General features: G+C 42.4%; 1 protein-coding gene across 1 annotated transcript in view; it reads right to left on the reverse strand.

The window, feature by feature from the left end:
• LOC311132554 (dystonin-like) overlaps positions 1-19,315 on the reverse strand; it is a gene marked incomplete at its 5' end in the record, with an annotated part of 177,663 nt that overhangs the window by 139,867 nt on the left and 18,481 nt on the right. Inside the window, one exon of the mRNA XM_084165817.1 lies at positions 3,387-3,448. Within this exon, the coding sequence (XP_084021943.1) occupies positions 3,387-3,448 (62 nt within the window). The remainder of the gene's footprint in view (positions 1-3,386; positions 3,449-19,315) is intronic.

Consider the following 19,315-nt stretch of genomic DNA (forward strand, 5'->3'; position numbering starts at 1 on the left):
GCTATGCCACATATCCATGGCCGTCAAAGAACTTCATCCTGCCCCACACTCAACAACTCCAGTCCCAGGCTTTCTCCTCCCAGTAGGCCCATCTCCCCTTCTTCCTGTCCTGAATACCACCAGGCCTGTGAAATCCCCTGGCTGCCCGTTGACCTGCTTTTAGCCAGGCAGCAGGCCCCTCTCCTCTCTCCCACATAACCCCAGCTAACAGGCACAGCTGTGGGGCCAAAATAGAACCGCTCCCTGGCTCCCCTGTTACTAGTGGGTCAGCCAAATATTTCCTCCCACTATTACTCAGCACTTTTAAACTCCCCCGGACAATGTCACAGGGGATGAGGCATGTTGACCCTGGCACTAGAGATACAGTAGTTAAAAGGCCTTTCTTTGGGTACAGTTTACTCTCAAATTCAGATATTGTATTACAGTTTGTTGTACCGGCATCAACATATAAGACGATGGGGAAATAATGAAATATGACATAATTGAGCTCATATAGCCCAAATATTTCACCTCCATCTGCAGTATAAACAAAGTTGAGCCTTGTAACTCATGCCATCGTTGCAACATTACTCCAATAATCCTGCTCCACTGAAGAAGGCACAGTGATGCCGAAACGTTGGTGGTTTTTCACTCAATAAATTACTGGGAGTTTATACATAGAGTGTGCGATTCTATTTGTTTTTATAGCTTACAGTTTATTCTCCATTGGTCAGCACCTCTACACTAAGTGATGTTCTCTGGGTGTGCACCAGCTCATGCTTTTTATTAGACCACTGCCCTAGCGACATTAAATGTCATTCCAAACAGTATCACATTAACACACAGCTGTGCTATGTTTTAGCTTAGGGGGTTTACAACACTTTTGCCTTCGATCAAATAAATCAGGCTAAATCACTTGAATAAATGACAAAAACTGGATTATAACTCGCTCCCTAAGCACATTACACAATAAACTGGCATGGATTTGCATGCATAATAAACACCTTGTCTTGATATATTTTATGCTTGTTCATATACTGTTTCACAATATGGGAAAGTGGGAAATTAATAATTTAATCAGTTGCTCTGCCTCTGACTAGGTGATCCCTAATTCCATAGCAGATGAACCAAAGCAATTTCGTCTCCTGCCGAGTCAACAAAAACGACTGGGTACATGTACACCGCACCATGGGATGGGTGGAAGAAGATATGCAGTTAGTACAAACTCTGGCAAGCTAGCAAAAGCCATCTCCCATTGGCACCTCTGCTAAACATCTATCATCAGTTTGGCAAGATGTAGCCCAGGATGAAAGGCGGTGATGGTTTGCTGATCACTCTTTAATGGGTTATTCACCTCATGATGTAATGACACAGTATATTTAATCTTCATGGAAACTGACAGGACTAAAACATAAAACAGCCTGTCTTCAGTTACATATGGCAATATTATTTTTGAACGACATTATATCGATATTTGACTTCAAGTATTGATTTTTTTTGCTACTGTAGGTAGCGTTAGCTAGCGCTAGTCGGCTGTACCTGCGCCAAAACTCAAGTATTTTTCATCTTATAGCTTCTTTTTAAATAGTGAGTGAAAATATTTTCTGCAATTTTATTTCCTTGACTGATCAAAATGTGTTTTCTCATGCTCCCTCTTGTCTCTCAGCAGCAGACATCTGGTGAGCAATACGTTTGGAACATGGAATTGCAATATCGAATCGCAATACATGTAGAATTGTGAAACTCCTGAGAATCGCAATACATATCGTATCGGCACCTAAGTATCGTGATAATATCCTATCTTGAGGTCCCTGGCAATTCCCAGCCCTACTGTCTTTCCATTATCATTACCATTATATCATCACTCTTGCATCTGTACGTTGTAAAAACAGTAACCATTTCGACACAGAATGGCTTAAAGGTGACGACAGAGAGGTGGAGGTACAATACACTAATTAGGCAATGAGGTATGTGAGAAATCATCTGGGACCGGATTCATACTTACCAAGAGTCCTAATGCCATGGAAAAATTAAGAGATGTTAATGATGAATGTGCATGCCTAGACTGAACGTACAGTTGAAGTCGGAAGTTTACATACACTTAGGTCATTAAAACTTGTTTTTCAACCACTCCACACGTCTTGTTAACAAACTATAGTTTTGGCAAGTCGGTTAGGACATTGAAATGCAAATCAATTTATAACATTTTTTACATGCGTTTTTCTGGATGTTTTTGTTTTATTCTGTCTCTCACTGTTCAAATAAACCTACCATTAAAATTATAGGCTGATCATGTCTTTGTCAGTGGGCAAATGTACAAAATCAGCAGGGGATCAAATACTTTTTTCCCTCACTGTATATCCACAGTAAAACGAGTCCTATATCGACATAACCTGAAAGGCCGCTCAGCAAGGAAGAAGGCACTGCTCCAAAACCACCATAAAAAAAGTCAGACTACGGTTTGCAACTGCACATGGGGACAAAGATCGTACTTTTTGGAGAAATGTCCTTTGGTCTGATGAAACAAAAATAGGACTGTTTGGCCATAATGACCATCGTTATGTTTGGAGGAAAAAGGGGGTCGCTTGCAAGCCGAAGAACACCATCCCAACCGTGAAGTACGGGGGTGGCAGCATCATGCTGTGGGGGTGCTTTGCTGCAGGAGGGACTTGTGCACTTCACAAAATAGATGGCATCATGAGGAAGGAAAATTATGTGGATATATTGAAGCAACATCTCAAGACAATCACAAAGCCCTGACTTCAATCCTATAGAAAATTTGTGGGCAGAACTGAAAAGGCGTGTGCGAGCAAGGAGACCTACAAACCTGACTCAGTTACACCAGCTCTGTCAGGAGGAATGGGCCAAAATTCACCCAACTTATTGTGGGAAGCTTGTTGAAGGCTACCCGAAACGTTTGACCCAAGTTAAACAATTTAAAGGCAATGCTACCAAATACTAATGGAGTGTATGTAGACTTCTGACCCACTGGGAATGTGATGAAAGAAATACAAGCTGAAATAAATCATTCTCTCTACTATTATTCTGACATTTCACATTCTTAAAATAAAGTGGTGATCCTAACTGACCTAAGGCAGGGAATTTTTACTAGGATTAAATGTCAGGAATTGTGAAAAACTGAGTTTAAATGTATTTGGCTAAGGTGTATGTAAACTTCCGACTTCAACTGTAGCTAGTAGCTACCACTGTAACTGTGATACAAGTCCATAATATTAAAACATAGGCCTAACTCTCTCTCTCATATTACAGTAAGTCTCTACGTAGATCATTGAAATGAAAGGCCAAATAAAGTCTCCCCAATCCCAAAAAAGGAACGATGAATTGGGAAATAAAATGAATGGTACAGCATGTTTCTAAAAGAAGCTCTGCGGACAATCAATTCTTACCTTCAGGAGATGTTGGTTTATCCATTTTGTAAAAGTCTTTTTCTGCACTCTGTCTCTTTCATCTAAAGAAAGAAAAAAAAATAATACATTTAGGAAAGTACTTTACATACATACAGTAAGCATGGTGTAACTTTAAGACACACACATGCACACACACACACACACAAACAAACAAACACACACACACACACACGGGATGGTCATTTGTATGACAAGTGGAATTGTGATTTACTACTACAATGAGCCAGCCGTTCATTCCTCTTATCAATGTACTGCATATGCTTCACTCGGCGTAGCCAGTTCAGAAGGGAAATCCGAGTGTGGTGGCATCAGCTGATCGCATCAGCGGATATTGCACCAATTGGATTCACACTCTACTTACATGCGGTCTATTTAAGTTGACCAGTTCTACACATGCTTCCTCGATGGCGGATGTCACGCGCACGCATGAGCTGGTGTCTCTTGCTGCTGTGCTGCTGTAACTAGCTGTTACTCGCTATGCTTGCTGTTTCTGATGTTCCACCACCACCCTGGCCTCCACCTGTGGGTTCTGTGTTTCTTCCTTTGGGGGATTTGATTTAGCATATCGTGTAGGGTTGACTCCATTTAGTCGACTGTCGATTGTTTGGTCGATAGGCTGTTGGTCGACCGAGATTTTTTTAGTCAAGCAATTTTTAATCACAGTGCTTAAAGCAGCAGACAAGCTCAGTAGCCTACATATAGTTGATTTTATTCAAACACAGGGTGTGTCTATATATGGAAAAATACACTTTAAAAACATTTGACTAACATTTTTCTTTGTCGGGGACAGCCCTAATATCGTGCACACTGCCTGAACTTATATTATCATCTTAATATGAGGCTTGGCTCTGGCAGTGAGCTACCCTGAAGGAGCAGAGCCCTAACACCAAGACTATGCATTGTTATCTTTTCTAATAAATGGTTAAATGTACACATGGTGTTTCCTTTCTGAACTAATGCATACATATGATTTTATAAAAGACTATCCTAATACTCTTACACATGTGGGTTCATTTCTAGTGAATACAGTAGTCTCCAGAGAGATTGATATTTTTGGAAGCGTAATGAAAAAGAATGAACTTCTATGCATGAGGCATAGCTTCCATTACTCATGGTTCAGTATTGTACACTGTCTACCACATTATTTTGTGTTTCCTGTATCCATGACAACCAGACTGGCTGCTTCCACATGCAGCCTCTCACAGGCATGAGTCTCTCTGGGATAGAAATGGAAACATAAAGGCTCAATTGTGAGCTGTCAAGGCAAACTTTCGCCAGGTATGCTACACAGACCAAAACGTTTGCTCAGAGAATCTAACAACACAGACAAAATCCCTATACTATATTTCTGTACCATTAGTCTAACAAAATCCATTACTGTACTGCAACACTGCACATGGCGGTAGGATACTGGTCCTGAGACACACAGCTTGGGGGGAGAGACCCTCCTTACTTCTCTCTGCATCACCTGTCTCACACAGGAAGATTAAGAGAGAAAGCTGCCAAGTGGGACTCAGGATTCAGGCCAGATACCGGTCTGTCCTACTTTATCTCTCTGCCTAAAGGTCCATCTGATATAAGCCTTCAAAAGGCATTATTTGATACCAATCACAAGCCCAGTAAATCACATTAAAAACCTAACATGAAATACCTGACATTATAAAAATAAATACCTCACGAAATTTTCTTGGACTTTGGAACCAAAATGCAAATAACACAAGATAACCTCCTCCTTTTACAACACAGCATAACACAACAGGTTTTAGCTTTGGGAGGTTTTAAAGTCCCCCTCTAAATGAGAAACTAGCGGCAAGCTTCCATGCTCAGTCAGCAATTGAAATTCCCAATCCTCGGATTCTGGATGGGGATTGGAGTAAAGTGAAACAGGAAGAGATACTGACCCATGCAGCACATCAACGTCACCAGGTGAGCGCTGAGCTCCCCGTCACGCCCCAGCAGGTGCCACATCTCCCTAGCCATAGTTAGCTCCCGGGGGCTCTGGAGAGAGTGCATCATGGTCCCGACAGAGGGACGGCATGTGTGTGAGATACCGACGTTACTGAATGAGCAGCAACAGACTCCTCCTGCCTGCCTGCCAGCCTGCCTGCCTGCTTCCCTACCTCTAGTGCAGCCTGCCACTACTCCCCTTCTCGCCAAGCATCCGGAACGAGTCCTGTCAGATTTTCCACGGCAACTCAGAGGTTTTCTTACATGTTTAATGTTTACTTAAGGACACAGCATAACGCGGCTCAATGCCATTAAGGGACTAATAAGGCTCCTTAAGAAAAGGAGCACAGGTATTTCTCTGATTATTAACCTTTTTTTTATGACACTTTAATCTGAAACAGGAGGGGGCATCAGTTTGGAGAATACTATTGCAGTAGCCTGTATGCAACTACAGTATGTTAAAGCTGGTTTGTCTAATTTAATGTTGAGTAGAACATAGGAATAGATCTAACAATTAAATGTCTTATAGGTATTTAACTGATGGATAAATTAGATTCAATCTACTAAGGCAATTCAAGTTTATGTGGTGTCTTTTGGCAGAGAGCAGTTAACTAGTAATGTAATGTAATCAACAAATTGATTTATCTTGTGCAATAACATGCAATAACGTCAAACAACCAACAGACTCAATTTCTAAAAATATAAACACTTTCTTTCCCCTCAGACTCGCAAAACTTTTTCTTTCAGCAGAATTACAAAATCTGGACAAAAACTCCATTCATCAAAACAATCAACCTCCGAAAAAACATCATATTAAAATGGCAATTAGTCACGTTGTCATAATATTAGCTCTTAACTGAAGAGAACAACATGGGTTATTAACTATTTTCCGTCTTACTCTGAGGTCAGTAAATGAATTAGACAATCAGTATAATTTTAGTCAGATCCTTGACAAATCTAATTTTCTCTGCAATGAGTGGTACATCCCAGAGGAGTGAACCCATGCTAATAAGACAGTTATAAATAGATGAGACAGTATGTTCTATGTCAGATGTGACACGTTTGTGAGGCTGATGTCCTTGAATTTCCTAAGGCAAACATATTTAATGAATTCTGGATCCAAAAAAATCTGTCTGCATTTTTACTGTAGTACTGCATGTGCAGTGTCCTACACATTTTGCACATCCTACTGTGCATCACCCACAACAATGTCAATCACTATTTCATCAAACACATCTAACACACCGAGCACACTCAATTGCGCTCACTGGGCAATAACTACAACACCAACTGAAATGAAGACAAACACACCCTTTACTTAGGGCTATACAACATAAAATATTTCCCCCCGAAATTACCATACAAAAAACAGGCAATAACATGAGGTCATACATGGTCAGTTTTGAGGCAGAATACTCATGGGTGATTGGTAATTTAGGCCTATCCCTAATCCAGATGTGTCTCAATGGTGCTATCACTGTCAGTGGTTCTCAGCTGCCTTTGCCATTTGGTTAATATATAAATAGTATGTGTGTAAAGCTGCAGAGAATTCACTACTGGGCTGGGAGTCTGGGACTGGGAATTGCTCCAAATGTTAGTGGACAGAACTGCACCTGAGAGAGGACAAAATATCCATCCTGCCTATACCCTTCTTAATAAAAAAGTACAGCGTTTTAAATCCACCACCGCCATAGTAGTGTACCAGACACTTTTCTCTGCAGCAAGACTGCAGTGCTGCTATATCCTTCTCTCTCTCTCTCTCTCTCTGAACATATATCTCCTGTTCCCTCGCTCTCTATCTCCATAACCGTTAAGTAAATCACAAGAGCTGAGCTGAGCTAGGCCTTCAGGACGTTAAAATGCGTGATCCTAGTGGCCTCAGGCTGCTTACTGCATAATACATGAGTGTAGCCAGAGACTCATTAATACAAATGGGGTCTTCAGGGAGTGTCCAAGGATACACTCGTCCCTGCTCAAGGCCCAGAGACAGGATGAATTTGCTGTATCATTGACCACCAAGGCTCATTATTATGGTGCAACTAAGGATGACAGTTTAAGTTTGAAATAAATCCTTCCTTATGAACATAACATCAAATGACCATGGGGAGCAGTTTATAAAAAATATAAAAAGATCGGTCATGTATTCACATGCCATCATGAATGGAAATTGCACTCTGAGACTGTAGTACTGAGGGGATATAGTAGTTGCTGGTTCGATACAGTAGTAGCTGGTTGGATACAGTACCAGTTTGTGGAATGTGTGTAAGAGAGGTTATCTTTAGAGAATGGTGCGCTCTTGAGGAACAGGTTGAGAGAACATGGGCATACACTCATATCACTTATTATAAATCTTTATTCAATCTTCTAAAATAGTGAAGATTCACTTCATAAAAACACAATATTACTTACCAAAATGTGTGATGAGGTATATTACATACAGGGTAATCAGAGGCTACTTTTACATTTACATTTTAGTCATTTAGCAGACGCTCTTATCCAGAGCGACTTACAATTAGTGAGTGCATACATTTTCATACTGGTCCCACGTGGGAATCGAACCCACAACCCTGGCGTTGCAAGCGCCATGCTCTACCAACTGAGCTACACGGGACTACACACTTTTACAACCATATTATTTACACCAAATTAGTAGTATAGGTCAGGACTGGAGCTCATAAATACCAGTGCTGGTTTTACAGCTGAACACTCCATTAAAGTCAGGGAGAATAGTTCCAGTCCCATCTGATCTACTCAGGCCTGCCTTGCTTCCTACTGTAACAATAAACATGATGTCAGATTAAACATTATGACCATCAGCTGATGACTGCAGTACCTTATCACAACCTACTGGCACACAGTCATCACTCGCACTCACCAACACATTATTATAACGTTTATATCCAATAAACCTTGTGATGTTGGACTTGGACTTCTATTTAATATTTTATTCAACCAGGAAAGTCCCATTGAAATTGTGAGCCCTGACAATTCCTCCTCATATATTCTCCATTGCCTGGCAAAACTAATGACCCTTACTTGAGCCCTTCTCCGCGACATTGAAGTTGATCCAGTTTTCAGTTTAGTCATTTAGCAGACGCTCTTATCCAGAGCGATTTACAGGAGCAATTAGGGTTAACTGCCTTGCTCAAGGGCACATCGACAGATTTTTCACCGAGTCAGCTTGGGGATTAGAACCAGTGACCTTTCGGTTACTGGCACAACGCTCTTAACCACTAAGCTACCTGCCGGTACTCTGCAAGTTAAACACAAATGCACACACTGCAGGACAGGCAAACCAAAATATACTCATTGGCACACATGGTCTGGATCCTCTACAAAACAAGGACCTAGACGAACAGAGTGTGTGGAATCCAGGCCCTCTTGGTTTCTCATTAACAACTTAAGGTTATGCTAACTGTTGATGTTTGGAAGTGCTACAGTCCACCCAGGGCCATGGGAGCGTGAAATGTGTTACCTAATAGCTCTTGACCTCTGACATGACTGGGTTGATGTTTGCAGTATCACAGACAAGTCTTCATTAATCTGTTTCACTTTCTCTGTTGCCAGGTTCCACTTGGAAGGTTACCCTTTGGAGTCTAAAACCAAAGGAGAGGAATACCTCTGAAAATGACTTTTTAACTGGTCAAACATTGGAACATCATGTGAGGTGGCAAAATGCCAGATGGGAATTTGTTGAATAACATTGTAATAACTACACGTGTCGTCGGCCATATATAATTATTTAATTGATTTATAGATGTTTTAATGTGATCATATATAGTGCCTTCAGAAAGTATTCACAGCCCTTGACTTTCTCCCCCAAAACATTTACAAATTGGGATTCAAATTGATTCAATTGTTGTTGTTTTTTTCAACAATCAAAATACTTTGTAATGTCAAAATTATATATCTTTTTTTAGATTAATGAAAAATGTAACACTAACATATCTTGATTAGATAAGTATTCAACCCCCTGAGTCAATACATGTTAGAATCACATTTGGCGGAGATTACAGTATTTTTGGGTAAGTCTCAATATTTGCCCATTATTATTTTTTAAACTCTTCAAGCTCTATGAAGTTGGTTGTTGATTAATGCTAAACAGTTATTTTCAAGTCTTGCCATAGATTTTCAAGCCGATTATGTCGAAACTGTAACTAGGCCACTCAGGAACATTCAATGTGGTCTTGGTAAGCAACTCCAGCACAGGAGGTTGGTGGCACCTTAAATGGGGAGGACGGGCTCGTGGTTAGGGCTGGAGTGGAATCAGTGGAATGGTATCAAATACATCAAACACATGGTTTCCATGTGTTTGATGCCATTCCATTTGCGCCGGTCCAGCCACTATTATGAGCCATCCTCCCCTCAGCAGACTCAACTGAACTCATTTGTGTATATTTGGCCTTGAGTTTTAGGTTATTGTCCTGCTGAAAGGTGAATTTGTCTCCAAGTGTCTGTTGGAAAGCAGACTGAACCAGGTTTTACTCTAGGATTTTGTCTGTGCTTAGCTCTATTCTGTTTATTTTTATCCCCAAAAAAACTCCCTTGCCAATGACGAGCAAATACAATGTTGTTGATCCATCCTAAGTTTTCTTCTATCATAGCCATTAAAATCACCATTGGCCTCATGGTGAAATCACTGAGCGATTTCCTTCCTCTCAGGCAACTGAGTTAGGAAGGACGCCTGTATCTTTATAGCGACTAGGTGTATTGATACACCATCCAAAGTGTAATCAATAACTTCATCATGCTCAAAGGGATTATTCAGTGTCTGCTTTTTTTTTTACCCATTTCCCAATAGGTGCATTTCTTTGTGAGGCATTGGAAAACCTACCTGGTCTATGTGGTTGAATTTGTGCTTGAAATCCAATACTCGACTGAGGGACCTTACAGATAATTGTATGTGTGGGGTACAGAGATGGAGTAATCATTCCAAAAGTCCATGCAACTTACTATGTGACTTGTTAAGCAAATTTGACTTCTGAACGTATTTAGGCGTGCCATAACAAAGGGGTTGAATACTTATTGACTCACGACATTTCAGCTTTATTTTGTTTATTAATTTGTTAAAATTACATAAATTCCAATTTGACGTTGTGGGGTATTGTGTGTAGATCAGTGGCACAACATCTCAATTTAATCCATTTTAAATTCAGGCTGTAACACAACAAAATGTGGGAAAAGGGCTCAAAGGGGTGTGAATACTTTCAGAAGGCACTGTACCTCATGTGAACTTTGATATCACTCACAGACAAATCCCAGCTTGTCCAGCATTGCATCATGTAAGGGATAAAGTTCTGATAAGAGGTGTCCATTTCAGGGAAGAGGATCATAATGACTGACAATAACAAAAGGACTGTGACCATTTAACCTTACAGTACAACTGGTTTCACTTACAACTACAGTCATAGCATAATATATTTTAACTTATCATGTTTACTGTACTTCCACTCTCTCAAGTAATGTCACATCAGTCCTCCATTCAAATCATGTTCATGTTCATGTTCAGTAGGGAGAAAATGCTTTGAAACATTTAAAAACAAGGATGTACTACCTGAATTTGTCCAATAAGAATAGAGGCTTTCATTTTCTGTTGCATAACGTTTCGCTCTGGCATGTGTGCCCTACTGAATATGACCCTGGTCAGGCATCCCAGCAGCGTGGTCAAACCTGGACAGCCATTGATCCGGTGGGACAGTTGGTGTTCATTTTGGACTTCAAAGAAGTGTATCGGCACGGCTATAAATAGCCACTACAGTTAAGGGTCAGACACACCGAGAAATCTGACTGCCGATAGGTACTTAGCACCACTGCCCAGAGTGTCAGCAGTTAACTTTTTGTTGTTCACATAGAACAGTTTTACCTCTGTTTTACTTCGTTTAAATACTCCAGGCCACAATGTGGCAGTAGTGTGTTTGGCTTGTTGCTGCTGTAGCTAATATAAGCTAACTAGCAAGCTGTGCTAATGCTGTTGCTAGCTAGCTAGAATTTGTAGTAAGCCCTTGTCGATACTAACCAGATGGCCACAACTAGATAACAACCGTAGCTTGCAACATTACATCATTCAATTACAATGGATTTGTTTTTGAATGAAGCAGCTACCTGTTAGCTGTCGAGAGTCGGAGGAATAGCTAGCTAGCTATGTTGTGCTAAATGGCAATGCAAACCGTTTAGCTCACATTAGCTAGCAAGCGAACTGGCACGGGAAGTATGGGATAATGTAGAGTGAATTAAATTATTTATTCATCATCTTGCTAGATAGCTAGCTTAGTAAAGCATTTAGTGTTGTGTGCATTGTATTGCACTTACCACCCCATTCGTTTAATTTGAAGTGTGTGTGACTGCCTTGCTCAGTTAGCAAACTAACGTTAGCTAGCAAGCTAAATAAATGAGCAGGTGCACATTATCAAACTGAACCTGACAAAAACATCCTTCTTCAAGCGCAAAACTGCTTAGCTAGATGCAAAATATGTAAAGACTTGCTCTAGAAAAGAAGTATGTATTATGCAGCTTTATTGTTTTAGATATTTTTTAAATTGTTTGTTCAATTCTGATGAAAAGGGGATAGATTCATTTTTTTTGTCCCTTCTATCAACTCGCTCACGTGACGGTTTGTGCTCTCTGATTGGCTCAAAGTGAAGTTCTCGGCTGACGAGCATTGCGATTCTACAAGTAGATTTAGTTTATTTAATCAAGGTCTGGGTAATTAGTATGTTTTATAGCTTATAATCAGTCATATACTGTAGGTAAGTCTTTAAAATAGAAACCACTGGGAGAGACATCTAATTCTAGGAGCTATGTCTGGTGTTATCTACACAATATAGCTACCCTGACTATCTGCATTGACCCTTTTTGCACAAACTCTTTTGACTCATCACATACGCTGCTGTTACTGTTTATTATCTATCTTGTTGCCTAGTCACTTTATCCCTACCTATATGTACATATCTACCTCAATTACCTCATAGCCCTGCACATCGACTCGGTACTGGCCTTGTAAATTATGTAATTAATGAATAAGGTTTAGTTTAGTGTTTAGTTTAGTCTATTCCAAGGTTCCTCTCTTCTGTCTCTCATTCTGACTTCTGAAAAAACCAACACTCGATGCCTCTGATGTCAACAACTACAGACCAGTATCCCTTCTTTCTTTTCTTTCCAAAACTATTGAGCGTGCCGTCTTTAGCCAACTCTCTTGCTATCTCTCTCAGAATGACCTTCTTGATCCTAACCAGTCAGGTTTCAGGACTGGTCATTCAACTGAGACTGCTCTTCTCTGTGTCACGGAGGCTCTCCGCACTGCTAAAGCTAACTCTCTCTCCTCTGCTCTTGTCCTTCTAGACCTGTCTGCTGCCTTTGATACTGTGAACCATCAGATCCTCCTCTCCACCCTCTCCGAGCTGGGCATCTCCGGCGCGGCTCACTCTTGGATTGCGTCCTACCTGACCGGTCGCTCCTACCAAGTGGCGTGGCGAGAAGCTGTCTCCGCACCACGTGCTCTCACCACTGGTGTCCCCCAGGGCTCAGTTCTAGGCCCTCTCCTATTCTCGCTATACACCAAGTCACTTGGCTCTGTCATATCCTCACATGGCCTCTCCTATCATTGCTACGCTGACGATACACAACTAATCTTCTCCTTTCCCCCTTCTGATAACCAGGTGGCGAATCGCATCTCTGCATGTCTGGCAGACATATCAGTATGGATGACGGATCACCACCTCAAGCTGAACCTTGGCAAGACGGAGCTGCTCTTCCTCCCGGGGAAGGACTGCCCGTTCCATGATCTCGCCATCACGGTTGACAACTCCGTTGTGTCCTCCTCCCAGAGTGCGAAGAGCCTTGGCGTGACCCTGGACAATACCCTGTCGTTCTCCGCTAACATCAAGGCGGTGACCCGATCCTGCAGGTTCATGCTCTACAACATTCGGAGAGTACGACCCTGCCTTACACAGGAAGCGGCACAGGTCCTAATCCAGGCACTTGTCATTTCCCGTCTGGATTACTGCAACTCGCTGTTGGCTGGGCTCCCTGCCTGTGCCATTAAACCCCTACAACTCATCCAGAATGCCGCAGCCCGTCTGGTGTTCAACCTTCCCAAGTTCTCTCACGTCACCCCGCTCCTCCGCACACTCCACTGGCTTACAGTTGAAGCTCGCATCTGTTACAAGACCATGGTGCTTGCCTATGGAGCTGTGAGGGGAGCGGCACCTCCGTACCTTCAGGCTCTGATCAGTCCCTACACCCAAACGAGGGCATTGCGTTCATCCACCTCTGGCCTGCTGGCTCCCCTTCCTCTGCGGAAGCATAGTTCCCGCTCAGCCCAGTCAAAACTGTTCGCTGCTCTGGCACCCCAATGGTGGAACAAGCTCCCTCACGACGCCAGGACAGCGGAGTCACTCACCACCTTCCGGAGACATTTGAAACGCCACCTCTTTAAGGAATACCTGGGATAGGATAAAGTAATCCTTCTACCCCCCCTCTTAAAAGAAAAAAAAATTGTAAAGTGGTTATCCCACTGGTTATAGGGTGAATGCACCAATTTGTAAGTCGCTCTGGATAAGAGCGTCTGCTAAATGACGTAAATGTAAATGTGAGTACATGGAAGGAGAAGCCATCATGAAATCACTTGACGTGTGCCCAGAGCAGTACTTATAAACACCTAAAAAGTCAGATTATTCTGAGGGAGTGGAAATAGCAGCAGCACTGCTTTCAATGACAGGAGCTTCCAAAGATAGAGGTGGGAAAAACAAGCAAAGTCAAGGAGACACTACCATGGCACTAAACAATGGAATTTCCCTCCCTTCACTGGCCTCCCATTCACACAAATGTTGAAGTAAAGAAATGGGTCAATGTCACAGGGGCCTTTCCCTTACAAGCTACTGTATACACTCAGTGGCCCGTTTATTAGGTACACCCCCCTGTTCACGAAAATGGATCGCTCCTACAGACAGTGAGTCACGTGGCCGTGGCTTGCTATACAAAGCAGGCAGACAGGCAGAGGCATTCAGCTACTGTTCGAGAGACCTAAGCGACTTTGAGTGTGGTATGATTGTCGGTGCCAGGAGCGCCGGATCCAGAATCTCAGAAACGGCCACCCTCCTGGGCTTTTTTAAACTGTGTCTAGGGTTTACCGAGAATGGAGCGACAAACAAAATAAATCCAGTCAGTGGCAGTCGTGTGGGCGAAAACAGCTTGTTGATGAGAGAGGTCAAAGGAGAATGGTAAGAATCGTGCACGAATCGTGCCAGTTAACAGAACGGCATCTCGGAATGCACAACTCGTCGACCCTTGTCACGGATGGGCTATTGCAGCAGACGACCACACCAGGTTCCACTCCTATCAGCTAAAAACAAGAAGAAGTGGGCACACTATCACCAACACTGGATAATTGAGGAGCGGAAAAACATCGCCTGGTCCGACGAATCCCGGTTCCTGTTGCATCACGCTGATGGCAGAGTCAGGATTTGGCATAAACAGTATGAGTCCATGGCCCCATCCTGCCTGGTGTCAACAGTACAGGCTGGTGGCTGTGGGGTAATGGTGTGGGGAATGTTTTCCTGGCACATGTTAAGTCCCTTGTTGCCAATTTAGCAACGACACACCACGTAGAATCCATGCCCCGAAGAATTCAGGCTGTTCTGGAGGCAAAGGGGGGTCGGACCCGGTACTAATAAACTGGCCACTAAGTGTATGTCTGCCTTGGGCTCCCAAGTGGCGCAGCGGTCTAAGGCACTGCATCTCAGTGCTTGAGGCGTCACTACAGACCCCCTGGTTCGATTCCAGGCTGTATCACAACCGGCCATGATTGGGAGTCCCATAGGGTGGCGCACAATTGGCCCGGCGTCGTCCGGGTTTGGCCGATGTAGGCCGTCATTGTAAATAAGAATTTGTTCTTAACTGACTTGCCTAGTTAAATAAAGGTTAAATAAACAATTTAAAAATTGCACAGCCAACCACTGCCACCCTTTGGCAGCCATTTCAGTCAGGAAACCTAAAATAACTAACAGCTCAGTGCAGAAACAGGCACATCCTCTCATTCACAGCCAGGAACAGAGCACAGCCCAGTAGAGTACAGCCCCCCCCCCCCCCCCCCCCCCCACACACTGTGCAAGAGTCAAGATCCTCTGAGGTAAATCAAAAAGAGCGCAAGAAACAGGGCCTAACAATAACACAACAACCCTATAATTTCCTTACAGCGTAGACAAAACAACAGCGTCACAGTTGGCTTTACTGAACCGTCTTGTTAGACAGCTCTCTCCCCTCAAGTTTCCAGCCATGAATCTCAACCCGCCCTGTCTGCATTACATAGTCAGAATTACAAGATGATGCGCTAATGGACATGTTGTCAACAGCGTGAGGAATCCAGATGAGAGGAAGACAAAGGGACGGGGGACAGAGGGTGAGGAAATCAACAGGAAATCAAGCTACAAGAGAAGTGTGCTGCCTCTCTCTCTCACTCTATCTCTCGCTCTCTCGCTCTCTCTCCATCAATCTCATTCTCTCCCTCCCTCTCTATCATTCTCTTTCTCCCCCCTTTTTCTCTCAGAGTCCCCACAGAGATCCAGTCAGCAGATCCTGTCATACATCTCCCCGGTCAGAGCCGGCTAACTGATTAGGGAGGAGGTTGTGTGTAGAGTAGATATGAGCCATAGCTGCTTGTAATTTTCCACATCCTCCTACTGCCAACAGTCTTTTCCTCAGCTACTACACTGAGATGTCATTAGGCAGCCTGTTATGATTCTGCTGATTACACAAGAAAGTCTGATCAAAGCATTACATAATGGCTATAAGAATCAATCCAGAATGAGCGCCTGCTTTAATGAAGCCTGGCTGAGGAAAACACACACAGACACACACAAACACAAATACACACACACAGACAAACTAAGTGACCCCACCTGTGTCTAGGCAGTAGCAGCTGTGGGAGTGTGTGTGTGTATGTAAGTGTGTGTGTATGTATGTGTATGTGTGTGTGTATGTCTGTGTCAGCATGTCATAACTAACTCAGCTGTTTCGGAACACACAGTCCTTGTCAGGTCACCCATGAAGCTTCTACATAAGCTTCAGTCCCACTGATCAACTTCCTTTTTGAATTGTGAATTGGGAGATAATTGTGTGATAACTTCAGTGCTTCATGTACAAAGTGGAAGACAGTTTGGGGCCAGAGTATAGTGATGTGTATTGATTTTAGACTCAAGCCATTAGATCAGCCATTTAGCTCTTTGTATATAGCTAGTTTTATTTCTCATGTGTTTTCATTTTTTTCTTATTCAACTCTGCATCGTTGGGAAAGAGCTTGTAAGTAAGCATTTCACTGTAAGGTCTACTACACCTGTTGTATTCGGCGCATGTGACAAATACAATTTGATTTGATTTGAGAGGCTATAGGACTGAGTGCTAGATTTACTAACCTTCCAGCACATAGACTACAGTGCACACTGGCAGTAGGAGTAAGATCTTGTAAGGAGAGCAAAACATACACCTGTCTACAATCATGGCAGAATTTGGTTGCTATTTCCAATGACTATGTCCAATGTCACTCATTGTGCAGGAATGAGTTGATTGACAACTGCAGAGCAAGGACGGTTTGACAGTGAATTGTATCTGTTCCACTGGTCCCTTAATCTTATCACCAGTATTGGTTTGTTTTGACAGACACAACGTTAGGTAGGAAAAGAGATATGGCACGCGGTCACTGTTGTCCTTGACTAAAGAAAACATCATTGCTTCAGAGTCTTGTATTTTTTTATTTAACCTTTATTTAACTAGGCAAGTCAGTTAAGAACACATTCTTATTTACAATGACGTCCTACCACGGCCAAACCCGGACGACGCTGGGCCAATTGTGCGCCGCCCTATTGGACTCCCAATCACGGCCGGATTGTGATACAGCCTGGAATCGAACCAGGATCTTTTGTGATGCCTCTAGCACTGAGATGCAGCACCTTAGACTGCTGCACCACTTGTAGGAGCTGGGTAAACTTGAATTGCTACACCCAGGTTCCCTTTTTCTTATGTAAGCAATTGTTCAGACCAGTGGGGTGATGGAGTGCCGTAAACACATTTTAAAGCATTACATTTTAGACATGCATCTCATGCAATTCTGGATTTTCTTATTCATGAAAGCAAAAAAACAGCACTGCTGATACCACACTGATACTAGGGGACAAATAACCAAATAATTAAGTAAAAGAAGTAGCATCTTCAATATTGTTCTGTATTCACTCGCTGCTTCTTCCAAACAGAGAAAACAACAAAGATGATTAAATCATTTCCAGCAATTATTATTTGCTCCTAAGTGCCAGACAGACCAGAAACTGAGAATGGAGAAAATGTATTTTCCACAGCTGGGATGGGAGTGTTTCCTTCCCACCATCCTCAGCTGTGTGAAGAGCAGGGCGTAAGGCATTAGCCCAGAGGGGAGGGACAGTGACTCACCATATGACCTCACAGAGACAGAGCTGACACTGTGAGCCAGCCAAGGCCAAAGAGGGAGGTGCCGTCAAGCTACCATGACAACTCATAAACACTCATTTGTCCACATTAGCAAACATGTACCTAAAAAGACACTGGCCTATCAAATCCCACTCCGCTCACTACATGTCCAAATAGACAATTATAGGTTATATTCTACAAACTGAAATATCTGTGCACTCTTAGAAAAAAGGATTCCAAAAGGGTTCTTAGGCTGTCCCCATAGGAGAACCCTTTTTGGTTCCAGGTAGAACCCTTTTGAGTTCCATGTAGAACGCTCTGTGGAAAGGATTCTACATGGAACCAAAAGGGTTCTACCTAATACCAAAAAGGGTTCTACAAAGGGTGCTCCTATGGGGACAGCCGAAGAACACTTTTAAGTTCTAGATAGCATCGTTTTTCTAAGAGTGTGGTGTGTCCATTCACCACTGTCACCCAAACTAAACTGATAAACTACAGCTGATTTCCCTTACTTCCAGACTATCTACTGAATTTTCACTCTTCTCATTAATAAAGTCACTTTCAACAGTATCTCCTCAATCAACAGATTGTAATCAATAGAATGGATTTCTATTCAGCTAAAGAGAGCTTGGTTGTATCAAAACATTGTAATCTTCTCACAATACATTACAATGCCATAGGATGACCCCATTTAGTCGATTGGTCGATTGTTTGGTCGATAGGCTGTTGGTCAACCGAGATTTCTTTAGTCGAGCAGTAACAATTGTTTTTTTTTTCATGGTGCACAAGACACCTGTCTGATTGGCTCCTGTCTCAGTGGACTAATCCATTGTGGAGGCCACGGGGATGGCACAGTCCATCACTCTAAGACGTGTGATACTGAAATTGTTTATGGTTATATTATGTAAAAATAATGGTGCAACACTAATAAATCTAATATTATTTTTAACAAATGCGCTTTCTCCCGCGTTGGATACGGTCGCTGTCCGCGGTTCTGAAACATAATCTTCAGTGCACCGTAGAATTGGTGCCTTTCCCTATGTTGCTATGTGCATAATAGCAAAATTAACCAGCGTATTGGGATTGAGAACAATGCGGCGGAAGCAGGAGCAGCAGAGACGAGGAAACAGCCCTTGTCTAAGCCTAATTGTCTAAGAAAATTGGGGAGAGAGGAAACCCCAACTTAATTAGGTCTATAATCAATAGCGTAACTGTTAAATGTGCCTAGCTTTATAAAACATCCATATATATCTACAGAAATAAGACAGATCCTGCTTCAGTTGCCTGTTTGATTGTTTGTTTAACAGCCTACTGATTGTGTGAGCACAAAGCCTCATGCAATGGCAAAATGTTGGATAAAGCAATTTCACAGATTCGGCTGTTTATAATCTTTGCTATGCTGTAATAAAGCTTTACAATTTGTTTTCGTTAGACCAGCCTCTCTGGTATTACTTATAATTTATTTAGTGTTGTTTACACTGTTCCAACAGGCAGAAAAATTATATCGTAATCTAACAGCACCTATTTGT

This window comes from Coregonus lavaretus (genome assembly GCF_964263955.1).
Source record: "Coregonus lavaretus genome assembly, chromosome: 1".
Classification (NCBI taxonomy): Eukaryota; Metazoa; Chordata; class Actinopteri; order Salmoniformes; family Salmonidae; genus Coregonus; species Coregonus lavaretus.